General features: G+C 37.7%; 1 protein-coding gene across 1 annotated transcript in view; it reads left to right on the top strand.

The window, feature by feature from the left end:
- The window catches only part of LOC107668211 (proline-, glutamic acid- and leucine-rich protein 1-like), an 18,028-nt gene extending 6,213 nt beyond the window's left edge, over window positions 1-11,815 (top strand). Inside the window, exons 11-17 of the mRNA XM_016460011.1 lie at window positions 1,240-1,353; window positions 2,133-2,277; window positions 2,921-3,083; window positions 3,171-3,226; window positions 3,306-3,530; window positions 8,446-10,233; window positions 11,402-11,815. Coding sequence (XP_016315497.1) covers window positions 1,240-1,353; window positions 2,133-2,277; window positions 2,921-3,083; window positions 3,171-3,226; window positions 3,306-3,530; window positions 8,446-10,233; window positions 11,402-11,491 — 2,581 coding nt within the window. The 3' untranslated portion in view covers window positions 11,492-11,815. The remainder of the gene's footprint in view (window positions 1-1,239; window positions 1,354-2,132; window positions 2,278-2,920; window positions 3,084-3,170; window positions 3,227-3,305; window positions 3,531-8,445; window positions 10,234-11,401) is intronic.
- The last annotated feature ends 290 nt before the right edge of the window (window positions 11,816-12,105 follow it).

The following is a 12,105-nucleotide window of genomic DNA, read 5'->3' as shown; positions in this document are numbered from 1 at the left end:
CACCTAGGATGCATCGGGGGTGAGTAAAAAACAGCCTAATTTTCATTTTCGAGTGAACTAACCCTTTAAGCCGTAGATTTGTTAAAACATTTCAAAATATAACTGCATTGTTCTACTTTTTGTAATTAAAAGGCATATTTTGTCATTCAAATCTCGTTCTGTTGAACCAAGTATATGCATTTTGTCTCATCTCGTCAGATAAGTTTATTGTCACACCCCTAGTGTTGATAAGCGGTGATATAGCTCATAATTTTCCAAGTGTATGATATAGCCTAGCTTTCATTCTTCAGGTCAATCATATACTCGTGAAAAAAAAAATCAGTTTGAATAAGGAAAGCGATAACTTTGCCATAGTATCTTTTCAAATGTTAAAGTTGCCACAGTCATTGCATTCTTTGCATGTGCTGCACTTTATTTGTACCATTTGTTTTATTAGTTTATTTATTAGAATTTGAAAGACAATAACAATATTTTTTGATAAGTGAGGTCTGATTTTAGTCCTTGAAAACCAAAAGAGTAGTGCTTGAAAAGTCCTTGAAAGTCCTGGAATTTCATTTTGCGGTACCTGTACAAACCCTTTTTAAGTTACCAGTTCTTGGAGCATTTTATTTTGTTAATTGAACTGTAGTTTTCTGTAGTAAACTGTCTTTGTATATTTCCTATTTGATATTCATTTCCTAGTATTAAATTTACTATTATTTCTTTTGAACAAAACAATTTCAGAAATGTCATGTTTTAAATTGTAGGTCATCTTGTACCCTGTCAAGGACAAATCTAACTAGCAAAACTTGATATCAAAAGCATCCTAAATGTTGTTTCAAAAATCATTTTCAAATAATGTTTGTCTTTTCTTTTCTTTTCTTTTTTTTGCCAAATAACCCTGTGTATGTGTCCACCCCCCAACCCCCGGAAAAAAGTTCAGGCTCAGGATTTTTTTTTTTGCTTTAACCCCTGACACCATCACCTGTCATTTTTCTCAAATAGGGTACAAAGTTTGGCCTGAAAAATGACCCTTTTTAAATAAACAATTTATAACATAACACAAAACATTAGACTCAATCTATGCATGTGACACTCTCAGTAAAACCGTGGAAGAGTTCCAGCAACGCAATTCAATATTTAATATTATATTAATTGCATAACTGCTTGATTTTTAATTAATGAATTGTGTCGGTGGTTGCTGGTTAAATGTACAGAAGTAGCTGGTGTAATGTGTTTTGTTTTTTTTCCTTCGTACAGTGTGGGTGTTGGACTGGTCCAGTATAGCAGTGTGCTCACAAGGCTTCTCTCACAGTCTCTGTCTGCATGGACACCTCTGCCTGAGGCTAGTCTGGGCCAGCAAAGAGCGTACAGGTATTACAGAAACACCATTCATGTTTGCTCCTTGTATTAAAGGGGTCATATGATGCGATTTCAATTTTTCCTTACCGCATAGCTGCTCTTTAGTGTAGATGCATGTTGATTTTATCAGACGATGCCGCGATTATAAATGAGAGTGACTCCTGGTTAACATTAAAAGGGGTCGTGTTTAGTCACTATTTAGTGTGGTATTTTTTGACAATATTCACTCATCATGACAGTAAAATAGGGCATTCTAAGTCAGTATACTGCAGTATTTCCTCTCTCAATCAGTAGAAAATATGGTTAACACCCGGTCATGCATGAAAAAAAAAATACCGTCATATACCGTGAAACCAGTATAATTTTGAAAAATACCGTAATATAAATTTTTGGTCATACCACCCTGCACTAGCGGGGCATAGAGGAGAAACAATAATGTACAGTATGTGAAAAATAATGTGTGTTTTTTTACCTTAAACCACATAAACGCATTTAATTACACCAAATACACAAAATAATGTTCTTTTTAGCAGCATCATATGACCCCTTTAACATTCATCGTGGGTAACTTGATTACCATTTTTACATCTGTTATTAACTTTTTTTGAAATGCTTTTCCTATGAACAATTGTAATCACATTTAATTGAAGACCTCAACAAATAGAAACACATTTAATTGAAAACATCAACAAATAGAAACACATTGAATGAAGCACTAAGTATGCTCACTCACTGTTATTTAAGTCAAGTGTCCAAACTTTTGACGATATGATGTTCTGTTTTACCTGCAGTGCAGTGCGAGTGACCGTGTACCGTACCATTGAACTATGGGTAAGAGTAGGAGGCGCCTCTCTGCTTCAGGGAAGCCCCACCCACACAGAGTTACTGTTCAGTCATTTGATGGGTGACATCACGCCAGCATCAGAAGCAGTCAAGGTAGGTTTAAGGGTCTTTGTAACACAAACATCATAGGGAATGAAATTAGAGATGAGCCTCCTGGTGAAGATGGGCATATAGTACATTTGAAGAATTGAATACTTATATTCTGCCAGGATGCACTAAAATAATCTATTGACAGTACCATTTCAATTTCATATAAATTCTAGTCTTTTGAACTATTCATGAAGGAATCCTAGATTGCATCACAGTTTGTAAATAAAAAATATAAAGCAGCTCAATTGTTTTCAACACTGCTAATAATAAGTGTTTGAGCATCAAATCATCATATTAGAATGATTTCTGAAGGATCATGTGGCACTGAAGACTGGAGTAATGACTGCTGAAAATTTAGATTTGCTATCATTGGAACAAATTGCATTTCAAAATATATTAAAATTGAAAAGGTATTTTTAAATTGTAATAATATTTTACATTTATTATGTTTTTACTGTATTTTTGATCAAATAAATGCAGCCTTGGTCAGCATGTGAAACTGACCCCAAATGTATCACAGTCATCTTTGGGCATTATGTTGTCTTATTTTTAAGACCATATTTAAACAAAATTAATACATTAAATTGTAGCACTGCTTGAAGTATTTCTGTTTCTTTATCCAATGGTTCTTTCTATTGCTGTCTAGCTCCGTTCCGGACAACAGTCACAGTCCATGAACGACCTGATTGGTTCTGCTGGCAAGTCAGGTCCTCGTCGAACGAAAGGATTGGGAATGGGAGATGGAATATCACTACAGAGGAAAGGAGATGTGCTAGCCAATCAAGACACATGCGTCGCTGCTCTTCGGGGTGAGTGCTCAGTGACGACCAGTGAAGTTTAAGTTTTACTGGCAAAAATAAACATTATTTACTGATGAAGAATGATTACTTTTACAGCATTAAGACAGATCATTTTGACCAGTGGAACTTTGTTGAAAGAAGATCTGCATAAGGTTTGTTCATGTTTCTGTTTTGATGTCTTTTTATGTTACAAGTATGGAAAGTTGTGCTAAACACTCCATCCCTTGTTAGAGGATCCAAGACCTGGTGGTGCCTCTGTGTGTGCGTCTGCAGCAGCAGTCTCTCTGTGTGCTGGATGTCGGTGCAGTCAGTGGCCAGTATGGCAGCCCTACTCCTCGCCGAGAACTCTACCGCCTCTTACTGTCACTTGTGCTGGTGCCCTCTCCCCTCTGGCCTCCTCCCCTCTCCTGCGCTGTGTCTGCCTTCAGCCACGGCCGGCGAGATCACAACATCATGGTAAGTGAACATCCTTGATTAAAAACCTGGGGTTAAAAATGTTAATTTTGCAGTCTTTGGAAAACCCTGTCCATTGAATCTCATTATTAGAGTGTAACATGTCTAGGTGGAATATTTATATATCTGATATTTAGTCAGATACAGTGCAAAATTGGCATTGACTTCCTGGACTAAAAATATCTAAATTCCATTGTATTAGATACAAATTCAAAATATACAAATGACAATAGAGCTTTTCTCAGAATTCTCTTGGCCAAGCCACTTTTTCGACTGGTCTTGGTCATTTTGCATAGATATGTGAGGTCAGTTCCTATCAAGTTCATTCAGATGTTCCAGCAGAATAACCTTGTGTAGTTCATCACATTATCAAATGAACAATCAGTTTGACTGCCAGAAAGTGTGTTAGACCAATATATGATATATTATGCAAAGCATATTTTGAAACCTAACAAATATCTTTTTTTTTTTCTTTTTTAAGAAATACCATTTTGTTGTTTTGTTAAAATGCAAATACATCTAAATGTTATCTACTAGAGGGAGTTGCTCTAGAGGTCTCAATTGTTTGCTGATTTACAGTATTTCTCAGATAGATTCTTACATATTGCAGAGATGGGCATAAATACATGAAAATGTGTTTCAAATAAAATACAAAATATTATTAAAAAATTAATTTGAATACAAATACAGTATTTTGTATTTTGAAAATACACAAAATACCCGTGAAATTGGCCATCCAGTGTAGGCATCCCTATAGGCTGAAATCTATCTGGACCTATTCTGAATGCAAACAAAACAAAACATTTAGATGTGTACAACTGCTTAGAAACTTCAGTTTTCATTTTACGTACCTCTTCCCTTCACCTGCCCTGTAGAAAATACAAAACTACAAAAAAACGTATTTATTTAATGCAAAGTGTATTTTGTTGTATATAAAGTTTATTCAAATTATAAAGTTTATCTAAAATTTACATTTTAAAATTAGAATTAATTTAAATAGCATTTAACACTATTTGCTCAAAGTTTGTTTATTTATTTGATGTACAATAAAACCAAAAGCTGAAGATTTTGTTTTGTGTTGTACCATTCATCTCATGTTTACTGGGTTTTACACAAATCTTTGATTCTTTTGTGTGGGTTTAAGTAGTGTCTTCCAAAATGACTCACAACCTTATCAGTTTATATGTGAAGAAATCCATTTATTCGTAAACTTCTCACAAAACGATTGGGTAACACTTTACTTGAAGGGGTGTGCATAAGACTGACATGACACCTTCATAATCATGACATGACACATGTCATGAATATGAAGGAGGTTTTATGCATGTTTATGACAACTGTCATTAAGTGTCATTCGCTCAGTTATGTCATTTTTAATGCAAATATGACATGATTTGACCAAACCTAACCCTACCCTTACCCCTAACCATAGCCCATAACAAAGACATCTCAAACAATGTCATCTTTGCATTAAAAATTACATAACTGAGCGAATGACACTTAATGACAGTTGTCATAAACATGCATAAAAACCCTTCATATTCATGACACGTGTCATGTCATGATTATGTAGGTGTCATGTCATGATTATGAAGGTGTCATGTCAGTCTTATGCACACCCCTTCAAGTAAAGTGTAACCAACGATTGTTTGACAAACTACTTGGCAACTACTTCCTCTCACCGCTGCTTTCTGATGGTTTGGAGAACAATTACAGGGATAGTTCACTCAAAAATGAAAATTCTGTCATTAATTAATTACTTACCCTCATGTGAGTGTTACTCTCAATAATGGCGGTAGATGGTAACTCGGGGGAGAAGAATTGTTGAACGAAGACGTTATTTTTGTTTTTTTGCGCACAAACGTATTATCAAAGCTTCATAAAATTACGGTTGAACCACTGATGTCACATGGACTATTTTAACGATGTTCTTGGTACCTTTCTGGGCCTTGAACATTTCAGTTGCGTTGCTCTCTATGCAGGGTCAGAAAGCTCTCGGATTTCATCCAAAATATCTTAATGTGTGTTCCAAAGATGAACGAAGGTGTTATGGGTTTGGAACGACATGAGGGTGAGTAATTAATGGCAGAATTTTCATTTTTGGTTGAACTAACCCTTTAATCTGAGTCACCCCCCTGTCGTTTCACAGAAATATACAACGGTGAGCAAATGTAAAAAGTGTCAAGTATAAAAGCCGCGTCCATTTAGGGAGGAGTGCGCGCAGTCAGCAGGTTTGCGGTCTAGAGGCAGGCGAAAGTATAAACAAAGCTTCAACTGCACAAACCATTTCTACTACAAGAGAAAAGCGGCAGCTGTGCGGTGATTCCTCCGCTTGCCTCGTCCCGTGTGGAAGGCCCTTTAAGTCAAATTTATAGGACTACTTGCCAGCATTCCACTCCATCTGAGAGAGTGTGCACAAAAAACTGCCTGTTAACGTGCGAATGTGAACTTGAATTTCCTTTTGCGGCATACTGCACTTATAATAAGTGCAATTGCACCAAGCACATCACACTCAACCATTCATCCATGCTTCTTTTTCCACTCCAACGTTTTCCCACTAAAAGCTGCACGGATATGTTTGCTTACCCCATAGGCAATGTTCCCTCTAATTTTTTTTCTTGCTGAGCAAAAATGTTCTCTATTGGGCGGACATTTCTAAATGTAAAGTATGTTACTTTTAACTTTAATATGCTATTTATATTTGATTTGACCCTTGATGTAACTAAATGATGCACATTTTAGGTTACCTGAGAATTTTTTTTACAGTGCTGTTACTTACCAAGAAATTCTATTTTTTTTTTAAATCATTTAAAAAAAAATCTCACACAGAATAGAAAAATTCTTTATAATAATATAATGTAATATAATTTAGCCAATATGAAAAAATGAAGCAGTTATTGCTCATGAATTCCCCTTTCGAGGTCAATTATTTATTAGGCTTATAATATAATATAATATAAAAAGCAAATATTTTCAATAAATATTTTCAAAAAACGAATATGTGAATTATTTTGCAGTTATCTAAAACATCCCCATGTAAGTTAGAGTTTGCACAATACTACACCTGTGTGCGACTGTAAATGTCTCTGAGTTTTGTTACTGTTCTGTGCCCAACTGCACATCCGCTATTCCCACCACTTAATCAAGCCACTTTTTTTTTTTTTAAACTTGATGACGACTTATTTCACATGTCATTGCGCATGCACACAGCTTAGAGGGGACATTGCCAATAGGCATTTTTCCATGTAAACGATTTAGAAAAAGTTCAGTCGATTCACGCTTTATATCATCACCACTATATGTATTGTCATATCACCCAGGCCTAACATGCAATAATGCTTTAAACCCATTTGACAAGCTAGTTGATTAAAAAAAAAAAACCTTTGCTCTTTTATTCTTTCGTGTTAACTGAAGGCAAATCTGAATTATGCACTATTTTAACTTTAATCAACATGTACACTTGACCATGTCATCCTCACCTTATCTTATTCCAGAAAAGTCGCTCACCCAATGCTGAATGGAGTTGTACAGCTGTAGCTCACATGCATGAATGTTGGGGTTGGGAGGAGGGGGCGTGACTGAACTAGTTGATGCACGAAATCAGCACCCTGATAAAGAGGTTGACTTGCACAAAATATTTTATGTATTCTGAAAATACAAAAATACTAATCTTAAATATATTTAAATACAAATTACATTTGATTTTTTCCAAAGGCTTTAAAATACAAAATAGTATTTTGTATTTTATTATACAAATAAAACGGGTTCCGTTGAAAGAAGGCCATAGAGTTGAGTAAATGCATGTTGTAATAAGAGGCTGTTGAAGTCAATGTCAAAACTCAACAGGCTATTTCAGTGACACTTTACAATAGGTTTAATTTAACATTATTTATTTACCTAATTATTATGCATTAGCTATCATGAACTAACAACAAAGAACAATTTTACTGCATTTATTAATATAGCTTAATTTATAAATATGCTGTTGTTCATTAATTTGTTCATCCATGATACATGGATGGCTGGAAATTGTGTTAATATATGTAGACATTAACAACTTGATAACATCATACGTAATGCATTATGCAATTAATGTTAATGAATTGAACCGTATTGTAAAGTGTTCCCAGTATTTCTTATGGTATCTCAGACAACCTAAAATAGACTGTTATGCCTAGATATATTTTCATACGTTTAAAGCCAGTGATTTGTGAAATCAGGTACCAAAATCCAGCCTTTTGTAAATGTTCCAGTTTAAACAATTTAACGGCACCCAACCTGTCTGAATGCGCAAACATAAAAAAATATCAGTGTACAGTGATTGACGGACATTCATTTTGACATATATTTGTCCTCTCTTAAGTGGCTGTTTGCTTTCACTGTGAAAGCTCATTCTGGGTGGTATAGTGGCTATTTGCTTCTAATGACGCAGGAGACTGTAACTGGAGACAGTGTTTCATGTTTACAAAGGTGTAAAGGAAAGTATTGAGTGAATAAAAAAAGAAGCATTACGCCTGGCAAACTGGTTCTTTTATTGTCTCAAAGCTAAATTTAGCCTATTTTAACACCAGAATAGAAATTGCCAAGTGAGCATGGCCCTGGCGTAGAGTTGTATCTGTCTGCGGTTCATCACACAGCTATCAGATTTCTCCATTCAGCTAAAAAAGGAAACCTTAATTTATTCACCCTCATGCCATAACACTGGGGTCCAGGGTTGTTTTGAGAGTTTACTTTTTTAGATGAAATATCCCTTTAAGAGTTTCAATTACTGTATCACTCTGTTCAACAATGGTGATATTGTTTCTTTCATTATGTGTTGGTATAGTCAAATTTGCACTGACCTCACATAATGTGACTATTGGCACTTCCTAATTATCCCAATAATTCCTAATTATTGTTTCTCCGTGTTTCCCTACAGGTATCGTCATTCTGTGCTGAGGCTCTGACTATATGCAACACCCTTATTCATCCTCGCACACCTTCAATCTCTCTCCCTCTCACACCTCTGACGCTCAAATCAACCCCATCTGCCTCTGGCCAAAACCCCTCACTGTCCATCCCTACCCTCCTTGGTGGACCTGCAACAGGGCCACCTTTCCCTTCCAGGCATCCCATGGGCTTAGGTCCCGCTACCCTGTTTGGTTCTTTGGAGAACCATCTACCTCTGGCTCCTCCGGTTCTTCCGACTCCAGCAGCCACTACGGCCACCCCAGGTGACCTGCTGCTCTCTCCAGCTCAACCGGGTGAACTGGCAGGTCTCGGAGCCCCTGAAGGTCAACGACAAGTTTTTGTCCGCTACGACAAAGAGGAGCCGGAAGATGTAGAGATCTCTTTGGAGAGCGATTCAGATGATAGTGTGGTCATCATGCCAGCGGGTATGATGATGGAGATGCAAGATGGAGCGGCAAATGCACAGTCGTTGTCCCAGCCAGCAGTTCCTGCCGTAGGTGGCCTGCAGTCCTCTGCCCCTATAGTGGGTGAGGTTGGATCGGTTGACACTTTGCTGCCTAGTGAGCTGCCCACCTCCATTCCCCACCAGATTCTGCCAGCTAACGCTAATAACATTAACTCTTTCCCTGGACCAAGCCAGACAGCCCAGCTCGTGTCTCTGGTGCCGCCTCTGAACTCAACTACAGCTTCACTCTCAGCATCACCTGCCGGTCTTGCAGACTCGCTGACGGGTGGTCCGCAACTTCAGCAGATGTTGATGCAAACTTCTCCAGGTGGGCAGCCACCTACGTTGGGCTTGTCTTTACAGATGCAGCTTCAGAACCAGATTGCTCAGACCAGCCGTCAGCTCCAGCAGCAGCACCCAGCAAATGAGGTGGATCAGAACGTCATCAACATCAACAGCTCAGATGACGAAGAAGAAGAGGGAGAGGAGCTGGAGGAGGAGGAGGATGAATTGGGAGAGGAGGAAGAGGAGGAGGAGGGCCTGGAGGAAGAAGAGGAGGAAGAGGAAGGCAGCGACTTCATGGATGAAGAGTACTGTGAGGGAGAGGAATTTGATGAATATGAAGATGAGGATGAAGAGGAAAGTGAGGAGATCCTGCCATTGGATGGAGACAACAGCAGAGGGATGATGGGCGAGGAGGAGGCAGAGGTCATGATTGAGGAGGAGGACCAGCAAGGAATGGAAATGTTCTGCATGGAGAGAGAACAAGTAGAACCAGGGATCGAGGAGATGGAGGGAGGAGTGAGGAGTGTCTATGCAGATGACCGGATCAAGGACAAGGGGACCGTGGAGGAAATTGAGAACATTGGAGCAGTTGAGAGAAACGAACCTGTGGTTGGCAAGGAACAAATAGTGAGTCTTGTAATCAGTGGAGAGACAGAAGGCCATGAAGAGGACACCAGAGTGGAGGCAGTTGAACCTGAAGTGAAAACATGTGAGCAGGAAGTGGCAAAACCAGAAGATCCCACAGAAGATGCTGGGCCGTCACAACAGGGTCAGGAATTGACTGTAGAAGACCAAGTTCAAAAGCAAGAACCAGAATTACAGACCGAAGACACGACCAATCAGAGCGCACCATCCACGTCCGAGCAAGAGGCATTGCAGAGTGTAGCCGTGACAGCAGAGGTAGAGGAAGAGGTAGAGAAAGAGAGCGGTGAACAGGGAGAGGATTCAGATGCAAGGGGAACAAAAAGGAAAATGGAAGATCGCGAGGAAGGAGAATCTTCTGAACAAGGCACCGAAAAGAAAAAGGTTTAGATTTCTTTCTCTTAGGTCCAGAACGCATACTGTGTGAATGCATTGCCCTTAGCAACACAGGCTTGGATTGATTCAAAATTTTGCCTTTAGTATGTTATGTATTATTTGTATAATAGCAATCTACTTACTATAAACAATTGATAACTAGCAGACTGTGTTGGTAACGACTCGTTGACAAGTCAGGTACCAAAATTTAAAAAAATTAAATTTTTGTACACTACAGTTCAAAAGTTTGGGGTCAGTAAGATTTTTTTTAAATACCTTAATTTTATTTAGTAAGGATGCAGTAATAGTGAACAAAAGACATTTTTAATGTTACACAAGATTTCGGATTCAAATAAATGCTATTATTTTGAATTTTCTATTCATCAGTGAATACTGAAAAGGGGTTTCTACAAAAATATTAAGCAGTGTAACTATTTTCAACACTGATGGTTATGAGAATAATTGCACACCAAATCAGCATATTAGAATGATTTCTGACAATAAAGACCTGAGTAATGGCTGCTGAAAATGCCAGCTTTGCACGGGAATACATTACATTTTGAAATGCTAAAATAGAATACAGATATTTGATGGTGATATTTCACAGTATTACTGTATTTTTGATCAAATAAATGCAGCATTAGTGAGCATAAGAGACTTATTTTTAAAAACATTAAAAAAAAAAAAATATCTTACAGACCCCAAACTTTTGCTTGGTAATGTGTATTTTGGTTACCGCAGTACTCTTTCGTGCACTGAGAAACCCTAATGTTGTGTTCTCAGAAATACTGCAAAGGCCAGCTACCTTAGTAATGACACTGTTAAATGTCAACCTTTCCAAGTAACTGTATTTTCTTGAATATTGATGATTGTTACCGCTACGGAGTATGTAGAACAGCAAGGATTCACAACACATAAGCATGTGCATACTTGCATGAAGTAGCTTCTGGCTTCAGTTCGGATTAGTTCTTTAAACAATTGAGGAAGCCAAAACAAACGAGAATGCCTTTTATGTATTGTAATGTCTTTTGTGTGCAGTGTTTACTTGTTAACTACTTGACTTGTACTGTTTACTCTGGTAATGGCATGTAAACAATTTTTGTAGCTTATTCAGAGCATTTCTCTCCAGCACATTCTCTCTAACTCGCTCTCTCTTCTTACTCAATCTCTTTTCCAGATGGATGAGGCAATGGCTTCCATGCTGGCTGACTTTGTTGACTGTCCACCAGATGATGACGATCACAGTGCCTCCCAATCCCAGTCCTAACATGACCAAATGTCTCATTCACTCAATTGTCACATCAAAGGAGCTTTCCAATGAATAGTGAGATCCTGAAAGGTCCCTCATAGTCATATTTGACTGATACTGTTGCCTCAAACTCTGCTGTCGTTGCACTAGAACAGCTCCAGATTGGTTTCTTTGAAAGAATTTGAGGTTTTCAGGTTAAAAGAAACCGTTGATAATGTTAAAGAATGCAAAAACTGTTCACAAGTTGAGAATAATAGAGTTTTAGGTGGTCATGATAGGTATTTTTCTTTTTCTGGCAGCTTAATGCAAGTATGATGTATGGAAGCCCGTTTCCGCCACTGAATAAAAAATTTAAAAAGGTAATTGCGACTTTTTATCTCAAAATTCTGACTTTTTTTCTCAGAATTGCGTGATACAAACTCACAATTGCGAGTTATAAAGTCAGAATTGCGAGAAAAAAACTCGCAATTCTGACTTTTTTTCTCGCAATTGCGAGTTTATATCTCGCAATTCTGACTTTTTTTCTCAGAATTGCGTGATATAAACTCGAAATTGCGAGTTAAAGTCCAATTTTGAGGGGGGAAAAGACTGATATGTTCTCAGAATTGCGAGTTTATATCTCACAATTCTGA

This window comes from Sinocyclocheilus anshuiensis, unplaced genomic scaffold, assembly GCF_001515605.1.
Source record: "Sinocyclocheilus anshuiensis isolate Anshui unplaced genomic scaffold, SAMN03320099.WGS_v1.1 scaffold337, whole genome shotgun sequence".
In the NCBI taxonomy this organism is placed as follows: domain Eukaryota; kingdom Metazoa; phylum Chordata; class Actinopteri; order Cypriniformes; family Cyprinidae; genus Sinocyclocheilus; species Sinocyclocheilus anshuiensis.
The sequence above is the reverse complement of the archived record's forward strand: the minus strand, read 5'-3'. Positions and strand labels throughout refer to the sequence as shown.